This window comes from Silene latifolia, chromosome 11 (assembly GCF_048544455.1).
Source record: "Silene latifolia isolate original U9 population chromosome 11, ASM4854445v1, whole genome shotgun sequence".
Classification (NCBI taxonomy): Eukaryota; Viridiplantae; Streptophyta; class Magnoliopsida; order Caryophyllales; family Caryophyllaceae; genus Silene; species Silene latifolia.
In genome coordinates this window covers 55,500,202-55,523,609 of record NC_133536.1, presented here as the reverse complement: position 1 = coordinate 55,523,609, position 23,408 = coordinate 55,500,202, and the positions used below count along the sequence as shown (strand labels likewise).

Here is a 23,408-nt window from a genome sequence, read left to right as displayed (position 1 = left end):
GAGACGGCGAGGTGGCGCATTTGTAGATGCGGGGCAACGCATGTGGAGATCCCCGTCCCCGAACCGTACGTGCCCTATAGTGATCTAAGCTACCATCCATTTCTACTTCACTCGTCCGAGGTCTTACCGCATGGAGCACGTCATTGAGAACCTTGGTTGTTCGATGATCATGCGGTGCACCCGCTCCCGATCGAAATATCGTCACGTTTGTATCGGACTGGAGTAACCATACCCTTGACCCAGTGTTCAGTAGGAGGAAAGATGTGATTGATTATGTGTTTAATGAATCGATCGTTTGACAAATTGTGAGTAATTGATGCATTTTGTTCTTATAAATGGTTATGTATATATTGAGATTGTTTTTGCTAATTAAATATTGATTTTGCAGGGAACATTTGGTAACATTTAACGAGTTTTGGTTCATAACCCGAGAAGACATTGTCACTCTGAGGCCCACGCAGAAAATTATGACTAGTGTAATTGATGGTTGGTGCCTACTTCTCAACCATATCATGAAGCCTACAAATTTGTATCCCGTTGTTTCTTCGGCATGAGTCACACAAAAAGTCATTCTTCTCGTTAATTAAATTTGTGTTGCGGTTAATTGCTACATTATGTTTGAACAATTACGTGTTAGAATATAATTACACTTTTCTCTACAAAAATTACACTTTTGTGTGTCTTTGAAATGACAGATCTTTACGTATTACTGATTACATTGTCTTTACATATTGCTGAAATTACACATTTTCTTTGTTAAAATTACACTTTTTGTTGTTAGAATTACAGTTTTTATCATTACATTTATATATTGATGAAATTACGCTTTTGGTTGTTAAAATTACAATTTTTGTTGTTAGAATTACACTTCTCATAATCACAGTTATATTTTGCTGGAATTACACTTTTGGTTGTTAGAATTACACTTTTTGTGCTTAGAATTACACTTTCTATCATTACAGTTATGTAGCTACTAATGTCATTAAAATTGCACTTTTGGTTGTTAGAATTGCACTTTTGGTATTTATCAACCTTTTCTGACAACATCATCTTTCTTATCGCAACATTAGGACTGGGCGCGGTATATTTGGAAGGACAAGAAGAAAGGAAAAGTGTTGAATAAAGATGAAGATGTTTTTCGGTGGTCGGGACAAAATGGGGTGATATGTTGAGTTCTTCACCATTTCAGCTTGACTCAGATATGGTGAGTTCTTCATATTTCAAGATAGGGCATGTGTAGTGATGAGCTCCCATTTCTACTACATATTGGCACTAATTTGAGCTCATTTGGTAACATTTAGGGGTGGTTTGTGACGATTTTTACATTGTTTGACCAATTCCGAGTGCTTTGCCATTTAGCACGGTTCAAAGTGGAGATCAAGAAGCCAATAGATAGAAGAGGAATGTCCAAGGAAGAGCCAAGGATAGGCTTGAAGAAACGCACCAAAGAGGCCTTCCAAAGGAGCAAAGGAGTCAAGAAAGAAAGGCGGACTTCAGGAGCAAACTCGCACCGTGCGAGTTTCCCAAGCCCAGAACTCGCACGGTGCGAGTTTTCTGGGTTTTGACGGTTTTGATTAGCGTTTGTATTACGGGCCTGTTTTTGTTAAGCCCATAAGTTTTAGGTTACGGGATGTTATAAATACAATGTTTTGCAATTAGGTTTGGAGGATCTTGTCACTTTTATTAATCAAGTTTGTAATTTGGGAATTTCATCTTTAATTTGGGTATTAGATTTAATTATGGAGAACTAATCTCCAATCTTAATCCGGCTCAAGGCTTAAACTTTGGTTGTAAGATCCTTTAATCCTTCTTTAATTTTAATTATCATTGTTAATCCTTTTGTGTTTATTGATTGAATTTTGGAATCCTTGTTTATGTTGAGTAATTAAGTGTGATTTCCTTGTTGCTTAATTAATCAAGTTCCTTAATTTATTGTTGTTGAGATTATTAAAGTGTGATTTCCTTGTAATCTCATATTTGCAACACCTTGTTATTAAGTTAATGAATGTGATTTCTTCTTGGCTTAATTAGCAAGTAAAGGATTAACTTGTAATTGGGCATTAATTGTGATTTCATTGTGTCTAATTACCCCTATTGAATCTCTTGTGCTCATATCTTCTTATTAATTTGTCCAATGTATGTGATTTCTACTTGGTAGAATTGATAAGTTGGGTTATTTGATTAAGTGTGATTTCCTTGTCATTTGGCCATTATTTAGGAGATTTGGAAGATTTATCTTCACAATAGGGTGATAATATATAATTGAAGGACTAATTGAAGGATTTTGTCAACTAAAGTGCCTAGCTTTGAGTCGGGTTAAGTCTTCCCTAATATTGATTAATTTCCATCTTAAATTCTTGGTTGTTTGCTTGTTCTACACTCTTGTTTGAATTTCCTTGCTTTGGTTACAATTGAAAACTCAACTCAAAACCCCCCCTTTTTATTTACTTGTTGTTATTGTTGTCACAATTGTTCTAAGTACTCTTTTAAATTCACTATTGCAAAACCCATCTTCTCTTGGGTTCGATCCCTAGCTTGCTATTATACTAGTTTATAATTAGTGCTAATTAGTGTGTTTAGTGGTATATAAATTGTTAATTTGGCCGTCTTTAAGTGCGACATTTTAGGTGTGTCAAATTTTGGCGCCGTTGCCGGGGAAGGTAACGGTTTTGCTAGTGTTTGTTAATTGTGTTTTTAGGATAGTTGTGTTAGTAGTCTTTGTTTCTTGTTGATAGTGTCTTGTTCTTTACTTTTGTGAACTTTTTGATTGTGTGCTCTTGTGTAGAATTGTTTATGGTCAATACTAGGAATTCAAGAGAACCACTTTTTCCTTTCGACCCGGAGATTCAAAGATCACTTGCTTGGATAGGAGGAGGTATTAGAAGAGACAACCCGGTTATTGAAGAAATTGATTCCGGTTTTCAACAAGACCAAGGAGAAGATAACAACATCCCTTTTGAACAACCCATACCCATTCAAATCATCATGGAAGATCAACCACATGGTGATGGAGAGAGGCCACCGAGGCCTAGAACCATTAAGGAACTTACCGCCCCGGATCTCACACAAGTGCCCTTGTGTATCTCCTTTCCGGCCTTGGCGGAAAATGCCACCTTTGAGTTGAAGTCCGGGCTAATTCACCAATTGCCCCAATTCCATGGGCTTAGCACGGAAGATCCCAACAAGCATCTCAACAAATTTCATGTTGTTTGCTCAAGCATGAAGCCTAATGGGGTTACCGATGAGCAACTTCAACTAAGGGCCTTCCCTTTCTCACTCAAAGGACGCGCAAATGATTGGCTTTATTATCTCCCTACCGGGAGCATCACCACTTGGAATCAAATGAAGAGGGCTTTCTTAGAAAAGTATTTTCCCGCTAGTCTCTCATCTCAATTGAAGAAAGAAATAAGTAATGTTGAGCAATTGGATGGAGAGAACTTGTATGAGTATTGGGAGAGGTTTAAACAACTTCTTGCTAGTTGCCCATACCATGGGTATACCGATCATGACCTTCTCTTGAATTTTTGTGGTGGTCTACTTGAGGATGACGCTAGAATGATTAAAGCCGCCACCCAAGGTGGAATTGAATACATGTCGGTCCAAGAAGCAAATGAGTTGATTGAAAGGTTGGTAGGAAGCTCTAGGAATTTTGGGAGGAGAATTAAGAAGACAAGTGGAACATCCTCTTCAAGGCAAGGTTCAAACCATATGGAGGAGAAAGTTGACTTTCTCACTAATTTGGTGAAAGAACTTACAAAGGGTGGTGGGAGTACTTCTCATGTGAAATTTTGTGGTCTTTGTAATGACCCAACTCATCCCACCGATGGGTGTCCATCTTTGCAAACGGAGGAAGCAATTGAAGCGGTGAAAGCTATTGGTTTTAGGAAGTTTGACCCATATTCTAACACTTACAATGAAGGTTGGAAATCTCATCCAAACATGGGGTGGGGTGGAAACCAAAATCAAAACCAAAATCAAAATCAAAAAGGGGCTTCAAACTCTTCATTTCAAAAGCCAAATCAAAATCAAAACCAACCCCAAAATTCCTTGGAAGAGATGATGAAAACACTTGCTATGAATCAAATGACAATGCAAAAAGAAAGCCAAGTCTTGCTACAAAATACCAAGGAATTTCAAAATGCCGTGCTTCAACAAAACCGACTCACCGACTCTAGGTTTGTTAACCTTGAGACCCAAGTTGGTCAAATCCTCACTACACTCAATTCCCAACCCAACCAAGGAGGGAGTCTCCCATCTCACACCATTCCTCCACCGAACAAGGAACAAGCAAAAGCGGTCTCTTTGAGGAATGGTAGAGAGTTGGAAGAGGCACCCAAAGCTCCTAAGAAGACAAGACCACTTCCTATTGTTCATGAAGTGGAAGATGTGGTTGATGATGAAATTGAAGTGGTAGTGGAACAAGGGGAAGCATCTTCACCCCAACAAGTAAGGGTACATGAACCTCTTCCTAATATGAGCCACAAGCTCCATTTCCAAGTGCTTTGAATGATACAAGGATAGTTGACAAGAAGACTTCAAGCCTTTATGATATCTTTCGTAAAGTGGAGGTAAACATTCCTCTTCTTGATCTTCTTAGTAGTGTACCCAAGCATGCAAAATTTTTGAAAGAGTTGTGCACTACTAAGAGGACCAACAAGGCTAAGAGCATGAAAAAGGTAAGGGCTAGTGAACATGTGTCGGCAATGTTTCAAAAACGGTTGCCCCAAAAATGTAGTGACCCGGGCATGTTCACCATCCCTTGTAAAATTGGTGATTTGGATTGTCAACATGCTATGCTTGATTTAGGTGCATCCATTAATGTCTTGCCCAACTACCTTTATGAGTCACTTAAGCTAGGACCTTTGAAACCGACTCGTACGGTCATTTCTTTGGCCGATAGGTCCAATATTTATCCTAAAGGGGTTGTGGAGGATGTCTTGGTGAAGGTGGGGGGAATGCTTTTCCCCGCCGACTTCTATGTGATTGAAATGGAACCCGAGAAAGGCTCCACTCCCATTCTATTGGGAAGGCCTTTCATGAGAACTTCTAACACCAAGATTGATGTATCTAGTGGTCGCCTCACAATGGAATTTGAGGGGGAAAAGATTGAGTATAGCATACATGAAGCCATGAAATATCCATCCGAGACTTCATCTTTGTGTTTTCTTGAAATTTTTGAGCCGATTGTGCAAACCGTGTATGAATTGTGCAAAGTTGATCCATTAAATGTTGTTTTGACTAATGGATTGGTTGGAGAAGATACGGGGTATGCTTTGTCTTGTGATGTGCAGGAAACAATCAAGGACTTAGAGGAAAATCCCCCAATGGAAGAATGGGAAGAAAAGGAAGAAATGCGGACTACAGCAGAGAACTCGCACCGTGCGAGTTCTGGGGATGGGAAACTCGCACCGTGCGAGTTATGCCTTGTCCAGGAGATTTTCTTCCTTTCTTCCAGTTTGTTAGAAGAACTTCCAAAGGAGAAACCCGTTCCCTCTATTGTCAAGCCTCCTACTGTTGAATTGAAGCCCTTACCAAGTCATTTGAAGTATGCATTTCTAGGAAATGAAGAAACTTTACCGGTGATTATTTCAAGCAAGCTTACTAAGGAGCAAGAAGAGGCTCTCATCCGAGTTCTTAAGCAACACAAGGAAGCAATTGGGTGGACAATGGCCGACATCAAAGGCATTAGTCCCACCTTATGCATGCACCGAATTCTTCTTGAAGATGAAGCAAAGCCCGTTAGACAACCACAAAGACGTTTGAATCCTCCAATGATGGATGTTGTGAAGAAGGAGGTACTCAAGCTCCTACATGTAGGTATGATCTATCCTATATCCGATAGTCAATGGGTTAGTCCAACCCAAGTTGTCCCAAAGAAATCCGGGCTAACGGTAGTCGAGAATGATGAAGGTGTTTTGACCCCACTCGAGTTCAAAATGGGTGGAGGGTATGTATCGACTACCGTAGGCTCAATGCCGTGACCCGAAAAGATCATTTCCCGCTTCCCTTCATGGATCAAATGTTGGAGAGGTTAGCGGGAAAGGCCTTTTATTGCTTTTTGGATGGCTACTCGGGGTATTTTCAAATCCCAATCGCACCCGAGGACCAAACAAAAACAACCTTCACATGCCCCTTTGGAACGTTTGCCTATAGAAAGATGCCCTTTGGCCTTTGCAATGCCCCGGGGACGTTCCAAAGGTGTATGATGAGTATCTTTTCGGACCATGTTGAGGACTTTATTGAGGTATTCATGGATGATTTCACCGTCCATGGTCAATCTTTTGAGGATTGTTTGAGTCATCTTACTTGGGTCTTAAAGAGGTGTATTGATACCAATCTCGTTCTCAACCATGAGAAATGTCATTTCATGGTTGATGAAGGAATAGTCTTGGGACATGTTGTTTCCTCTAGGGGAATTGAGGTTGATAAGGCAAAGGTCGATACCATTCGCACCTTGCCTTATCCTACTAATGTGCGTGAAGTGAGGTCTTTCCTAGGTCATGCCGGGTTCTACCGGCGTTTCATTAAGGATTTCTCAAAGATCGCCGCTCCTCTATGCAAGCTACTTCAAAAGGATTGTGAATTTGTCATGAGTGAAGAATGCAAGGGAGCTTTTGATATGCTCAAGGAGAAACTTATTTCGGCACCTATAATTCAACCTCCCAATTGGAATGAACCGTTTGAGATCATGTCGGATGCAAGCAATTATGCCCTTGGCGCGGTACTTGGCCAAAGGGTAGGAAGAGCACCTCATGTTATTCAATATGCATCGACAATGATGAATGAAGCTCAAAGGAACTATACAACTACCGAGAAAGAATTTCTTGCGGTGGTGTTTGCCTTAGAGAAATTCCGCTCTTATATTCTTGGAGCCAAGGTCATCATCTTCACGGATCATGCCGCTTTGAGGCATCTTGTCTCAAAGAAAGAATCCAAGCCCCGTTTGATGAGATGGGTGCTACTCTTGAGTGAGTTTGACGTTGAACTCAAGGACAAGAAAGGCTCCACCAACACGGTGGCGGATCATCTTAGTAGAATCATCCAAGAAGACTCCTTGGTACCACCAAGCTCAATAAAGGAGACCTTCCCGGATGAAGCCCTTCTTGCCTTGATGTCTACCGAACCTTGGTATGCACATATCGTGAATTACTTGGTCTTGGGAAAATTTCCACCGGGTTTGACTCGACATCAAAAAGACAAAATCAAGAGTGATTCCAAGTACTATGTGTGGGATGATCCTTATTTGTGGAAATTTTGTGCCGATCAAGTGATAAGGAGGTGTGTGCCGGACACCGAAATCATGTCAATTCTCCGGTTTAGTCACGAATATGCTTGTGGCGGGCATTTTGGAGCCAAGAAAACGGCTAGAAAGGTGTTGGATAGCGGTTTCTTTTGGCCCACACTATTCCGAGATGCTCATGCCATAGTGAAGACTTGTGATAGATGCCAAAGAGTTGGTAATATTTCAAAAAGAGGAGAAATGCCCCAAACACCCATGATCTATTGCGAAATATTTGATGTGTGGGGTATTGACTTCATGGGACCATTTCCCGCTTCTTGTGGTAATGTTTATATACTTTTGGCGGTGGATTATGTCTCCAAGTGGGTGGAGGCTAAGGCCACCAAGACCGATGATGCAAAGGTGGTTGGAGAATTCATCAAAACCAACATCTTTTCTCGGTTTGGTTTTCCAAAAGCTTTGATAAGTGACCGGGGCACTCACTTTTGCAACAAAGCCATTGGTGCTCTTCTCAAAAAGTATGGGGTACTTCATAAGGTCTCAACCGCCTATCACCCTCAAACCAACGGTCAAGCCGAGGTTTCTAATAGGGAGATTAAGGCCATCCTTGAGAAGACGGTGAATCCCGACCGCAAGGATTGGAGCTTGAGGTTAGATGATGCCTTGTGGGCCTATCGCACGGCCTACAAAACCCCAATCGGGATGTCACCTTACCGCTTACTTTTTGGGAAATCATGTCATCTACCCGTGGAGGTTGAGCATCGAGCTTATTGGGCGGTCAAGTCATTCAATTTGCAATTGGATGAAGCGGGTCTTCATAGGAAACTTCAATTACAAGAGTTGGAAGAAATCCGGAATGATGCTTATGAGAATGCTTCCATTTACAAGGCAAGAACAAGAGCATGGCATGACAATATGATTTCAAGAAGAGTGTTTCAAGTGGGAGAGAAAGTCTTACTTTTCCAAAATCGACTTAGACTTTTCTCCGGTAAATTGAGGTCTAGGTGGATGGGACCATATGAAGTGGTTCGTGTCTTCCCACATGGAGCAATTGAAATCAAATGTTTGAAGACCGGGAAAGTTTTGAAAGTGAATGGGCAAAGGTTAAAGCATTATTATGAAGGAATTGAAGTGGGTGAAGTGGAAACACTCCATCTTGTTGATCCAATTTACTCAAATTGATGAAAGTGCAACTTTGTCGAGCCATCGACGTTAAATAAACGGCAAAAGTTTGTAAATATTTCTTTCCCTTGCATATTTAAATTCCGCATTGCATTGTTTATATTGCATTTTGCATGTTTAAATTTATTGCATCCTTTACTTTTTGCATAATAAATTAAATCATTTGCATTTTCACCAATGTTTTTGGCATATTAGAATGGTTTAATGTGTGTTTTAGTGTTAGGATATCAACTCAAGGGCATATGTGAAGAGAGTTCTTGTTGGTGGTTTTTGGGTCACTTACTCACTTGTGGAAGCTATGAAGACGAGTGACCATATGCTTAGTAGAGGGATGATATAAGAAGGGAGAAGTGAGATGAAGAGTGGTAAATGAGGAATGCCCATACTACTTGGCCTAGGTGGTGAGTAGTCTTATTCTAGTTTGCTCGGGACGAGCAAAGGGCTAAGTGTGGGGTGTTTGATGAGCTCCCATTTCTACTACATATTGGCACTAATTTGAGCTCATTTGGTAACATTTAGGGGTGGTTTGTGACGATTTTTACATTGTTTGACCAATTCCGAGTGCTTTGCCATTTAGCACGGTTCAAAGTGGAGATCAAGAAGCCAATAGATAGAAGAGGAATGTCCAAGGAAGAGCCAAGGATAGGCTTGAAGAAACGCACCAAAGAGGCCTTCCAAAGGAGCAAAGGAGTCAAGAAAGAAAGGCGGACTTCAGGAGCAAACTCGCACCGTGCGAGTTTCCCAAGCCCAGAACTCGCACGGTGCGAGTTTTCTGGGTTTTGACGGTTTTGATTAGCGTTTGTATTACGGGCCTGTTTTTGTTAAGCCCATAAGTTTTAGGTTACAGGATGTTATAAATACAATGTTTTGCAATTAGGTTTGGAGGATCTTGTCACTTTTATTAATCAAGTTTGTAATTTGGGAATTTCATCTTTAATTTGGGTATTAGATTTAATTATGGAGAACTAATCTCCAATCTTAATCCGGCTCAAGGCTTAAACTTTGGTTGTAAGATCCTTTAATCCTTCTTTAATTTTAATTATCATTGTTAATCCTTTTGTGTTTATTGATTGAATTTTGGAATCCTTGTTTATGTTGAGTAATTAAGTGTGATTTCCTTGTTGCTTAATTAATCAAGTTCCTTAATTTATTGTTGTTGAGATTATTAAAGTGTGATTTCCTTGTAATCTCATATTTGCAACACCTTGTTATTAAGTTAATGAATGTGATTTCTTCTTGGCTTAATTAGCAAGTAAAGGATTAACTTGTAATTGGGCATTAATTGTGATTTCATTGTGTCTAATTACCCCTATTGAATCTCTTGTGCTCATATCTTCTTATTAATTTGTCCAATGTATGTGATTTCTACTTGGTAGAATTGATAAGTTGGGTTATTTGATTAAGTGTGATTTCCTTGTCATTTGGCCATTATTTAGGAGATTTGGAAGATTTATCTTCACAATAGGGTGATAATATATAATTGAAGGACTAATTGAAGGATTTTGTCAACTAAAGTGCCTAGCTTTGAGTCGGGTTAAGTCTTCCCTAATATTGATTAATTTCCATCTTAAATTCTTGGTTGTTTGCTTGTTCTACACTCTTGTTTGAATTTCCTTGCTTTGGTTACAATTGAAAACTCAACTCAAAACCCCCCCTTTTTATTTACTTGTTGTTATTGTTGTCACAATTGTTCTAAGTACTCTTTTAAATTCACTATTGCAAAACCCATCTTCTCTTGGGTTCGATCCCTAGCTTGCTATTATACTAGTTTATAATTAGTGCTAATTAGTGTGTTTAGTGGTATATAAATTGTTAATTTGGCCGTCTTTAAGTGCGACATTTTAGGTGTGTCATGTAGCATTACCCTGCACAATGTTTCGCTAAACATTACATATATATGTTCAGATCTTTCTCCCTGTATTATCTGGTGATGGTGATCATTACAGCTGTGTGTGCATTAACTTCTTAACCGAGCAACTTGAGTACCTTGACAACCGTAAGTATGATGAAGACTTAGAAAAGCTGCCTTATGGTGGGATTGCACTTATTACGGTAATTTTGCTATAAAGTACTCAATTTTGAGAATTCAATTTTTTCCAAAGAACTGTCTACCTAACACACTTACACGGTTGTATATGCATATATCAGGTTGCGTTAATGGGGAAGTATTTGGTGAGTAAAGGTCTGTCTAAAGGCTCAAAGGTCGCTGATTTTAAGCTCGTTAACATTCAATTCAGTTGGCAAAAAGTTGGTTATTCGAGAAATGACTGTGATGTTTATATGATGCTTACAATGATGTTTTATTTTGGGAACCTGTTTGAATGTGGCCTTGGGAAGACTGTGAATATGAACCTGTTTCGTGCTGAGATTGCGGCAACCCTTGTCCTATGTGACATAAACAAGGAAAGGGAAGATGTATTACGTCGTGTTGATGCTTTCAAAGAGGTTGCTTCTCATCCACCGACTATCAACTTGGATGCCAATAAGAGAAAAACGATTCTTTGATATTGGGGCTAGCGGCAAGCATGTCGATGCTTCGGATCTTTGAAGAGCTCGCCCTGTAGTTACGCTTTGTTAGTATGCGGCCACCTTCGGCCAAAAACTATCTCGTCGAAAGAGCCACCCTCGTGGGAAGGGGGATGGGTTGGGTTGTTCACTTGATTGGCGTAGTGGTGGTGGCAAGACTCAAGTGGTGTCCAAGCTTCTCAAGAACAACCAAAGTTTGATAAAGGATATTAAAACGTTCAGAAAGCTTGTTGCGACTCTTTGCTTGGTGGATGACCAAAATTTCGATGATGGGTCAGTTTTCATGAATTTCACCTAGTTTTGATTTAATTGTTAAAATTGCACCTTTGATTTTTAAAATTACACTTTCTGTTGTTAGAATTACGCTTTACATTAATAGAATTACACTTTTTTGTTAGAATTACACTTTTTTATATTGTCTTTGAAATTACACTTTTGATTGTTAAAATTATACTTTTGTGTAATAGAATTATACTTTTTAATATTACTGTTATACTTATTTATATAGTGTGGTTGAAGTTACAACCAAAGTTTGATAAAGGATATTTTGTGGGCCAGTTGGGTGGATGTCCAAAATTTGGATGTCCAAAATTTTCGACGATGGGTCCATTTTCATGAATTTCACCTCTCGTAAATGACGCTATCTGAAAATGTCAATTTTTCACTCATGTCAATTTTTCACTCAGTATTGTTTTATCTTATTACGTTCGCAGTGAGCAATTAGTTTGGTACACTAGGCACGCTCGGCTACGGGAAGGACCTAATGTCTATGGCCCCTGATAGACCAATGACGTGGAATGTGATCGAGTGTTGGTCGATATTGCTTTGAACCATTAGAGAAGGAGGAATACGGTAAAGAGGCAAGGATGGCATTTCTCGGTATCAGGCACATGGTAATTAAAGTTACTCTTATATAGTTTTATTTATACGTGCTTTAGTCATTCAACTTTTGTGATACAGTTACGCTTTATAAGCGATCATTTTTTCTTATTAGAGTTATACTTTCACTTAAAGTCATTACTTATAGTTAATTGTCACTTTTTTGCTTGTTTAGGAGATGTTGCTTGTATTGTTGGGTACTTTTGAGCAGCAGGGGCATAGGCACACAAAGAGAGAACCTGGTTGATAAACTGTTCAACTTGTGGGACACCTTCATCGTCGACAGTAATCGAACTGCTGACATGAATACAGATTTACTCTTTGTCCCATTCAACATCAGCGACCATTGGGCATGTGTATGTATCAACTCCAGAGCACGGACCATTGACTTGCTTGACCACCAGCGGCATGCAGATTTGGACAGATCACTCATGGGAAAGGCGACTCGTTTAATTGTACGTTGTCCTCCCAATCTTACCATCTGAAACCTGTTAATATAATAATCTTTTTAATGGTCGTTCAAATATTTTCAGGGAAGTTTAATGAGCGACTACTTGGACTCAAGAAAATTTGACAAAGGAAAAGAGATTGTCAATTTTACTGATCCACGAATACGTTTAGTGGTGTCTCAAGTGTTCTCAACATTCCAGTGTCCGTCTGTTTCACCATGATGGCGATGCTATTGTACGAGGGTGTTTCATTTGAGCATCCGGACATGGAAAGGAAGGTTGCAAGGCGTTATTTGGTGATACAGCTAGTGGCAACACTTGTACTAGCTGACATGAACATTATACGACCTGCTGTTCAGAAGAAGGTGGAGACCTTTATTGTTAGCAAAGACAAGTTATTCCAAGATTTGCAAAGCAAGTGTAGGATGAACAAGGGTGGCAAAAAAAAAAACAAGTGTTAGTTTGACAATCTAATTTTGAATGATGCTCTGTATGAAATTATCTTGTTGATAGCTAGCATCATGTGACGATTAATTAGTCATTTGTAACAATGTAAGTAGGATCATTTTCTGACTTTGAACTTTGTACTTATTTTGGCGTTTTCTGCCTTTAATGAAGATAAGATGTTACTTCAAAGTAATTGTCATTCTGAAGCACTGATAAAATGTATTTCTAATCAAATAAACTGTAATTTTCCAACGAAAAGCAATTCCAGTTGAATTACAATATAAGTCACCAAAATTAGGACTTTAAGAAAGATAAAATGGTACTTCAAATTAATTGTTATTCTGATTAGATAAAGTGTAATTCTAATCAACAAAAGTGTAATTCTTATCACACAAAGTGTAATTCTAATCAAATAAACTTTAAGTATGAACACACAATGTAATTATCCAATCAAAAGCAATTCTAGTTGAATTACAATATAAGTCACCAAAATTATGACTTTAACAATGATAAAATGGTACTTCAAAATAATTGTTAAGGCTGACCAGATAAAGTGTAATTCTAATCAAAAAAAGTGGAACTCTGATCACACAAAGTGTAACTTTAAGTACGAAATGTTATAACTGGTGAATAATTATACAACCAAAAGCTTGTCCAGGGGAATTACAAAATAAAGTAGCCAAAAAGGACCTCATGGTTGCTCAATTATACATCAGAATTATTTGGGCTCTTACTCTTCTTCTTCTTCTTCTTCTTCTTCTTCTTCTTCTTCTTCTTCTTCTTCTTCTTCTTCTTCTTCTTCTTCTTCTTCTTCTTCTTCTTCTTCGCTTTTGATTCTTCTTCCCAAATGATGCCCCAGGATCTTTGGTGGAGTAGGTGGGTGTTGTGCAAAAGGGTTAGGACAATTCCTCTTGTCGTGATTCGCTAATTGCTTGCAATTTTTACACATGCGCTTCGGCTTCATCGCCAAGGCTATTGCTTTAGTCTTACTCGACAAGAGTCTCTTTCCACTTCCCTTATTTTTCGATTTCTTTGGTGGAAATATAGTTACTTCTGAGTAGTAGAACAGCCATATAAGCGCAACCATTTGCTGTTCTTTACTCATTTGTGAACCCAATGGTGCCAGTTTGTCCTTAAAATCTTTTATGAGAGCCGAAAAGCTGTCAACTATTTCCTTGTTGCTTCCCATCAGTATCCCAACTGTCTGGTGTACTTCGGACCACATTTTGACATGGAAATCTGCTTGGCATCTATTATATCAATCGCTTCGGCTGGATCACCATTACAATTGAAGGATTTTGCCCGGAGTGCATCTTTACACCATCTGTTCAAAACATACTCATCCGGTATAGTCTTCACTCCGTTAGATGAGTAAATCCATATTATATGCCTGCACAAAATTCCCTTCCTTTCAAGCATTCTGCAGCTGCAACTTGCTTTACACGTAACTAGTTCACCAATATATAGTAAATTGTTAGATAGTCACAAAATATAAATTTCATAATTACAATAGGAAAATGTGTAATTTCAAGTAAGAGTTAGTGTAACACTTTTCATTACTAAAATTACACTTTTTGTTGTTAGAATTACGTTTTGTTATTAGAATTATACTTTTTACCATTACAGTTACACTTATTTATATAGTACTGCAATTACACTTTTGATTGTTAAAATTATACTTTTGACTGCTAGAATTACACCTTTTAATATTACAGTTTCACTTATTTACATAGTCTCGTTGAAGTTATACTTTCTTTCCATAAGGTGTTTATTTTTTTATCTAGAATTACACTTTTAAACTTACTAAGTGTCACTATAATGTAACTTCAACCAGGAAAAAGATCAGAACTTCAGTACTCAAAGCTTTTACCTGGGCAGTACGTGACATCGTAATTCCTGTCCCTGCTTGCATCTCTTACAGTAGTCACCTCTAAAGAGTCGATTTCGGCAAAACCTCTACTCTTACATGTATCAATTGAATACTTGGCCTCCTCTTGGAACTCCTTAAAAACTTTATGAGTGTACACCTTTGCAGCGTCAGCCTCAACAGCCAAATGCGTCTCCAATTTAGGAGAAGTGTGCTTGTCTTCGTTGTCAAGCTTCTTATGCGTATGCCGTTGTTGGTCCATAGCACTCTTAAAACGCAGCAAAAAACTCCAAAGAATGTACCTGATTTGCCCTCAAATCTTTTAAAAAAACTATTTTCACTCTCTGATCTTTGGGTCGTCCTCATAACAGCTCCCATCTCTAGGTCCCTGCAATGTGCCATCACCCACTGGTTCCTTTTCGAGAACATTTCCTTAAACCAGTCAATGTTATTGAGTCCATGTTCTTCGCCTATCTCTTCCCATCTGGCATCAAACTCTGCAGCTTCAATGTCCTCATCCCATATAATGGTATTTATTTTCCTTATAAATACAATATAATCTTCCCTTGTCACCCCATACTTAGTAGGCACTTTGTTCATGATATGCCACATGCAAAATCGGTGCCTCGCTTTCTTGAACACAAGTGGCACCGCTTTCAAAATGCCTGCATCCTGATCGGTAATAATATAATTAGGCTCCTTTCCACCCATTGCCACCAGGAAACGTTTCAAAACCCACTGAAAGGAATCAGCGTCCTCATGTGCGACAAGGGCTGCACGAGAATGTGACATCGCTTATGGTTATCCACCCCTATGAACGCGTGTGAAGGCCATATCATACTTGTTGGTTGTATACGTTGGATCGAACGACATACAATCCCCAAAAGCAGAGTAATTCCTTCTTGCAGCACTGTCAGCCCAAATAGCTCTACTCAAGCTACCGTCAGAGTCAACATCATAGTCAAAGAAGAACCCTTCCTTATTTACAGCCATTTCCTTAAAGTGATCTATGAACAATTGGCCATCCCGTTCATGAATGTAACATTTCACATTTCTGTGAAAGTTCTTAAAATCATTTAGGCTAGCTCCAATGTTCTCAAAACCATTGACGTGTTCTTTCAACATTTTGTATGTCTTCGTTGCTCCTATCTTCACTGTAAATGAATGATATACTTTAAGGCATCGAGATAGGAAACATCTTTATGATGCCCCAAATAAGTGTAATTTTAAAAAGCGTTATATTAAAAAGTGTAATTCTAACTGTCAAAGATGTAATTCTAAAACTCAAAAGTGTAATTTCAGCACGATATAAATAAGTGTAATTTTAATAGAACAAAGTGTAATTCTAACAGGAAAAAGTGTAATTCCAAATAAGTGGAATTGTAATAAAAGGCTAACTACATGACACACCCTACAATTAAAAAGGATAATGATTTTCTGATAATCAGTTCAGTTGCATTTGAGCTGTAAATGAATGATATACGTAAGTGTAATCGTAACATAAAAATCGAAATTTCAAAGACTATATAAATATGTGTGACTGCAATATAAAAAAGTGTAATTCTAACACTCAAAAGTGTAATTTTAACAATAAAAACTGTAATTTCAGCACAATATAAATAAGTGTAATTTTAATTGAACAAAACGTAATTCTAACAGACAAAAGTGTAATTGCAAATAAGTATAACTGTAATTAACAAAAGTGTAATGTTAGATAATAAAAGTGTAATTTCACAGATTGGTGTCATAAATAGAGCCAAAGACTACCTCAATCACTCACCCTATAATTATAAAGGATAATCATTTTGTGGTAATCTGTTAAGTTGCATGACAGCTTCTGAAACTCTCTATCCCTGGCTGATATGAGCTCATGGTTGTGTCCTGCATGAAAGCGATCAATGAATAACCCCCCATTCTTCACAAATAGTCGAATCCTCGCTTTGCATCCCACGCGCCTGACTTTGTGCTTTCGCATCCCATCCTGCCGCCCACTTCTCTCTATTTCTTTTTTATATTTGAACCCTTCTCGGTTGCAAACCAACAGCTTTGACTTGATTTCCCCGTCACGCCATCTTTTGGTCGTGTATTTCCGTACATCGAAACCACAAGCAATTGCATAGATCTTATAGAATGTTAGTGCTTCCTCGATTTCCAAAAATTCCTGCCCAATATATGGTGTAAACTTTTCTTCCACTACCCTGCAAAATTCCTCCTCATTTGGCTTTCTTTTGCTATTGTCCTGAGCAGTATCTGTCAATGATTGAAACAATATTCTCCACAAGCTTCAGTGAATAAGAGTGTAATTCTAGTCGACAATGTTGTAATTCTATAAATCAAAAGTGTAATTTCAGCACAATATAAATAAGTGTAATTTTAATAGAATAAAGTGTAATTCTAACAGAAAAAGCAATTCCAAATAAGTGTAATTGTAGTAAAAGGCTAACTACATGACACACCCTACAGTTATAAAGAATAATGATTTTCTGATATACGTAAGTGTAACTGTAACATAAAAATTGAAATTTCAACACTATATAAATATGTGTGACTGCAATATAAAAAAGTGTAATTCTAACAATCAAAATGGTAATTTTAACAATCAAAAGTGTAATTTCAGCACAATATAAATAAGTGTAATTTTAATCGAACAAAGTGTAATTCTAAGAGGCAAAAGTGTAATTTTAACAATAAAAACTGTAATTTTAGCACAATATAAATAAGTATAATTTTAATAGATCAAAGTGTAATTCTAACAGACAAAAGCGTAATTCCAAATAAGTATAACTGTAATTAACAATAGTGTAATGTTAGATAATAAAAGTGTAATTCCATAGATTGTTGTCATAAATAGAGAGCCAAAGACTACCTCAACCACTCGCTCAAATAAGTGTAACTTTAATCAAGAAAATTGTAATTTCAGTAAATTAAAGTGTAACTTATCCATTTCTGCAATAGAATATTTTTAACTTTTCCATTATGTGATTCTAATTTCAGTAACTGTAATTTTAACTGAAATATGTTTAATTTCAAGTAATAAAAAGCGTATTTTCAAACTCACGTGTTGATACGTAAATTTCAGCGGGAACAAATGTAATATTTGAACTAAAGTCAAATTTAAACCTATTACCAAAATACAAACAATCCAACAAAATACAAACAATACACATTGATGTCAACAATGTTACACTGTACATGAATTAGGTTACAAAACTTGCTCTACAAAACTTGCTCTACACTCGACAAAATTTGCTCTACAAAACTTGTTCATATGCATGTTCATTGTTTTAAAGTATTTCATTTTTAATATAGAGAGTTTAGATTTTTAAAACATAAACAGATAAAAAATTATTAAATGTTAATAATTACCATCGATCACTGTTACAAGTTGCATGTCAGCCATTGTTGATGTTGGAGTACGCACTTTATCAGGCTTGTTGTTGTTCTTGACTCAACATCTTCGTGTACCTTTGATATGCTGAAAATGGTATGATCAAAACAAATAACTTTATTTCCTACAAATAATGACCATGTAAGATTATCAGGAGATATGAAATTGTTGTTCTTGTTGGCAAATTGTTCTTCTTGTTGAAACGGGATTTTAAATTTAGTTGAAGGGCGGTTTTTGAGATGTTATCGCCATGAAAGAGAGGAAGAAATTTGATGTTTTTTTTTGTTCATTTTTAATTTGGTGGTTGTTGCTGATGTTGTGTTGAGGAAGTGTAATAGAAAGTACATGCATGTTGACAATAAACAGTGGGTAATAGCTTTGTCCCCTGACTCAACTCTCTCTCTCATGCTAATCCTATTTTCCTTTTTTTCCCAACGCCTAAAGACCCTATATTAGAAACTCCATCCAGGCGGTTCATTTAGAGGATCCTATGGCTCTAATAAAGACTTAGGGCTCTAATAAAGACTTAGGGACTCAAATATTATGAAGGACTTATTAGAACTTAACACTATATATATATATATATATATATATATATATATATATATATATATATATATATATATATATATATATATATATATATATATATATAATTAGGATCACATGAGTCCACCCTATCTTTTTGAGTCTCGTGAGTCCACTTATGTATCATACACTCTACACAAAAATATCACGATTTTTTTTATGAGTAAAAAAAAATTATTTTTTATTTAAAAAAAAATCAAAACTGTGATATTTTTTAGTATAACCTGTGATATTGTATCTAGTCTGTGAGTCCAGTAAAAGAGTATCACAAGTTATACAAAACAATATCACACTTTACAATAAACAATACCACTGTTTGTACTAAAAAATATCACGGGTTATACTATACAATACCACACCACTGAACCTGATCTTCACTGTCGCCACAATCAAAGAATGGTTGTATCCGGTAGTAATACCATATGTATCTATTATATCTGGTAGTTTTTAAGACGACTTCCATGGTTTATTTTCCAACTTGATATATGTTGACTCGTTTATCCATCTTTATGAATTATAGATAAATATACAAAAGCAAAATGTATGGAGAAAAGCAAAAGTTTTGTCTTATTTGTTCAAATGGAATGATATTTGACCCGTTAATATTAAAACGGATGAGGGAGACTAACTGTTTACATTGTTACACTGCCCTTGTGAACCCATGTAACAGGGTATGTAGAGGTGAGAATTGAAAGTGTGGTTTAGTTACCATTTTCACTATTAATTTATTTATTGATACCTTCAAATATATATCAAATTAATATTGAGACTATTTTAAATAGATGTACAAAAAAATTTGGAATTATCGTCTACTAACAATTATCAACAAATGAGACGGTGATTTGTTATTGCCTGCCATTTCATTCATTTATAAAAAGCTTAGAATCCCGTTGCTATTATCTTCACTTCAATTTTCGCTTTCCAACTTTCATATGTGTTATTGTTAACACATTGTCAAAAATGCATAAGTTATACTCACTCATCCTATCTCTTTTCTTTCTTGCTCTCACCATTCATGGAGCTGCACTGTTTTCTGTGACCATCAGTGCAAAGATGGTCAAGTCTCCGTATTTGATTTCCCTCTCTTAGGTATGTCAATTAGTAGGGTAACAAATCTATTTTGGCGCATCATTATTACGGTGATATTGATATCGAGAGACGTGCTTTTGCAGAGATGAAGGTCGCCATGGTGTGTCCAAGGAGTGATGGCCAAATGATAATGGTGGAATAATGCACAACAAATATGTTAGAGAATTATGGCATGACTTTTCCCGGCACACCTGACCTAAGTAGATGTTACACTCAAATCTCAGCTAACAGTAATGAGACAGACTCACCAAATTCGTGATATTGTTATGTATAGTGCGTGATACATAAGTGGACTCATGGGACTCAAATATATAGGTGAACTCGCCGGATCTTGCCTCTATATATATATATATATATATATATATATATATATATATATATATATATAAGTAGACAAGTAGTTACGAAAAAAGGGTTAATTTTAATGTAATGCTCAATTTAAACATGGTGTATGTGCAGCCGTGCAGGTTTTCCTGTGACGCAAAATTCATCAGCAATATAATCAGGTTAATATAAATCTACAAATGCCATGGAATTGGGGATTGATAACGAAAAAATTGAACTGAACTCCATTATTACAGCGTTAAAGATTTCTTGTTAAGACATTTGAATAAAGCAGTGACAGGACACAGGGTTTTGTTTTTGATGCTACCCACATGTGACATGCCTAATCATTTCTATGAAGATGTTTTGTCCGTGCACTCAGCCGGAATTGTGAGAATCTCGGAGATGAACTTGATTAAAGAGCAAAGACCCCCTAAGAAGTTATGATCAATGACCCCATTTCCGTCTATAACATGAGCAAAATCAATGAGTTTGAAAGCTGGACCCAATGATGCTCCTTTCATTGTTGACTCCTTATCATACGCTATGAGAATCGAACAGGAATAAAAATGATAAGTAGTTTGATCCTCAAACCATGACTTAAGCTCCATTAACTGTGCCAAAATGCCGGAAGAACCACCATACACATTTGAAGCATAGGCGGAATCAGGATCATTGTTAACTTCTGTTGATTGGTTGGATGAAACAAACTTCCTTAAAACAAGCTTTACTTCATCTGCTGTGTACCTCTGAGTAACCTTCTTACTCGGCTTCCAGTATCCAGGATCCGAATCCTGAGCCCTATAAATCTGTAACCCAGAGACCCTAAAACCCAAAGGAACAGTTGAGGTATCCATGTCTTTTTTGAGACATTTCTGAAAATATTCATCGGGTGCCTGCGGATACCAAGTCCTGGACCCAATCTTAACATCCATGATTGACGGATTTGTGTAATTTGACATTAAGTCTTCCATAACAAGGTGGGGTTGTAGACCAGACCCATCAGAAGCCTCTATGGACTGAGTGCCATAGAATTTGGGGAAGAATTTACGTACATTATCAGGAACACTGGTATCAGCCGAGAATGACTCGTAGAAAGCCACCTCATGAGACCCACGCTCACCACTCTGAAGAGGCTTGTAGAACCGCCCTGAATCATCTATGAGCGGCCCTAGTTTCCCATTAAGGGCTTTGTGTCCGGCAACCTGGTGGTCTGGAACCTTAAGCATTGGCATGCCCACAATTCTATATGCAGCAGTAATCTGAACGTAGCTAAATATCTTCCTGCATAATGATAAAACAAGTAAAGAACACATACGACAACAGTTTATTCATTCTTTTATAGATCAGATTTATCAGTAACATAAGCACTGCCTTTTCTTCATCACCCAGGGTAACATATTAATTTGAAAATGCAGGGATATTAACCACTCAGCAATGGATTGATCAAACCAACCAGGATTTCAGCCTTCCTAATTCTTAGTTCCAATGCCAATTTGTGAAGAAACCCAAAGTTCCCACATGTGAGGATTGTCCCACATTGATAAAAGAGGAGAAGAATTACCACTTTATAAGGCAAGGGGCTACTCCCTCTACTGCCAATTGGTTTTAGAGTGGAACCCTCTTGGGCCTAAGTTGTGGACTCTTTCTCCTCCGTTTGGATGCGGCCCAGGCCCGTTGTTAAATTTAACTCAATTTGTTAGCCGTTAATACGGTCCTAACACATATATTGGCTTCATGACACAAAATCAAACTTCAATTTGGAAATGTGAGATGTTAACAGGATCAACTTAACAGATTCACTGAACCAAACTACAAATTCTTGTTTAAAACGGGTCAAATAAATACCAAATGGCATGACAAATTGCCTAAGAAATGCCAAATATTTTGTCCCTATTATCACCAAATGCAAATATTTGGATCCGTCTTAAGCAAGACTTATTGCAAACCAAACAAGACCATCTGGATGTGAGTACTTGTGGGCTTTTTTGCTCACTTGCTGCTCTTGGTTATATGAGCAGCCCGAGAGACTGCGAAAAGTTGCAATGTGGTGATGGTATTCGAGATGTGAAAACACAGAGAGATTGCATGATGCAATACTAAGATCATATAGCTTGGATCTCCTTCCCTCCACAAAAATAATTGCATGCATCTCATCACATTTCCCAAGGCCGCCTTACACATAAATTGTCTAAAAAAGATCAATAAAATATAACTAATGTCCCATTAAGGAAAAGTTAATTACTTAAAAGAGATCCGTTTTACAAACTTCTTGTATATGGCCGCTTTACACAATACTCAACCCCCTCCAAATGTAGATCACAATTCACAACAGGTAAACAGAAAATCCCAGAAAAATGGAAATGAATAAGTTAATGAATGGGATTATTATTAAATACATTTAATTTTGTTCCTATGTGGAGTTATTAATAAAGAGGAAAGCAAAAAGGTGGAAAGCAAAGACTAACCAGGATAGATATTCTGGAAAAGTTGCAATACGTTTCTTTGCTCCAAGTTTTGCTGACCTGATGAATCAACTCTGCTAGTTTGGTTGTTTAGCTTCAAATCTTCAATAAATCTGGTTTATTTATGTATTTTTTCAGGTTTCGCCAGATTGTTGTCAATTATTTATTTATTTATGTATTTATTAGTGTGGTCTAAATTTGATACACTTATTTCTGAATAAAAAAAGAAAATATAAAAATTGAGAATATTGTAAGTTTGTTCCTTAGTTGTGCACTTGTGCGCTACTTGTGCCGACTTCGAGTTACGGAGTCTATCCCTCACGGGTGTATGGTCAACAAGAACAAAACTTCTTACGCAACCTAAAACCGAGCTGGTAAAAGCGGACCCGATCTGAGGAACCCCACCCAATCCGCCTGAAACCCGACCCGATATATCCGAAAATTGGGTAAATCGAAATCGAATCGACCAGACCCGAACCCACTCAATAACCGATAGCACCTTATTTTTCATAACCCGACCCAACCCGTAACCCATTATTTTCTCAACCCGGTAGATCAACTAACTTAAAAATAATTTACATAACACCAAATTCACATTCATCATAATTATTTTCACTTCAAACTATACACCTACTCATTATTTAAACATAAAATTACCATTTAAAATTAAATATATAAGATATGTTGATAACTTGATCCGACAATGACCCACTAATGACCCCGACCCGACTTGTCACCCGTTGTTGACCCAACCCGAAGATGACCCAATATGAGCCGAACAGACCCGAGTCCTTCACTGACCCGAAATAACCCGAACTCGATATGACCCGACCCGCTTTGACCCGACCTGTAACCGACCAGAGTGACCCGATTGCCACCTCTACGCAACGTTTAAGGGAAATATTCTTATAGGTACCTACTACCTAGTGGCTAAATAGGGTATAATTAATAATTCGTTTTAAAG

The 23,408-nt window shown here is 37.4% G+C and overlaps 3 protein-coding genes and 1 long non-coding RNA gene across 4 annotated transcripts; 1 reads left to right on the top strand and 3 right to left on the bottom strand.

Annotated features, from left to right (window-relative positions):
- Positions 1 to 1,162: 1,162 nt before the first annotated feature.
- On the top strand, positions 1,163 to 10,927 carry LOC141613440 (uncharacterized). The gene is made up of 3 exons (XM_074432174.1): positions 1,163 to 1,204; positions 10,328 to 10,474; positions 10,571 to 10,927. The coding sequence occupies exons 1-3, from the start codon at positions 1,166 to 1,168 to the stop codon at positions 10,925 to 10,927; spliced, it is 543 nt and encodes a 180-aa protein (XP_074288275.1). The 5' UTR covers positions 1,163 to 1,165.
- A 3,646-nt stretch (positions 10,928 to 14,573) lies between these two features.
- LOC141613439 (protein FAR-RED IMPAIRED RESPONSE 1-like) lies at positions 14,574 to 15,715 on the bottom strand. The gene is made up of 3 exons (XM_074432173.1): positions 15,466 to 15,715; positions 14,960 to 15,363; positions 14,574 to 14,858 (listed from the first exon to the last, which is right to left on the bottom strand). The coding sequence occupies exons 1-3, from the start codon at positions 15,713 to 15,715 to the stop codon at positions 14,574 to 14,576; spliced, it is 939 nt and encodes a 312-aa protein (XP_074288274.1).
- A 491-nt stretch (positions 15,716 to 16,206) lies between these two features.
- On the bottom strand, positions 16,207 to 18,311 carry LOC141614865 (uncharacterized). Its single transcript, XR_012529422.1, has 2 exons — positions 17,957 to 18,311; positions 16,207 to 16,840 (listed from the first exon to the last, which is right to left on the bottom strand). It is a non-coding gene; the product is annotated as an uncharacterized LOC141614865 (long non-coding RNA).
- A 1,869-nt stretch (positions 18,312 to 20,180) lies between these two features.
- LOC141611660 (inositol polyphosphate multikinase beta-like) lies at positions 20,181 to 22,762 on the bottom strand. Its single transcript, XM_074430245.1, has 2 exons — positions 22,448 to 22,762; positions 20,181 to 21,263 (listed from the first exon to the last, which is right to left on the bottom strand). Exon 2 carries the CDS (start codon positions 21,212 to 21,214, stop codon positions 20,333 to 20,335), a length of 882 nt encoding a protein of 293 aa, XP_074286346.1. The 5' UTR covers positions 21,215 to 21,263; positions 22,448 to 22,762; the 3' UTR covers positions 20,181 to 20,332.
- Positions 22,763 to 23,408: the final 646 nt, after the last annotated feature.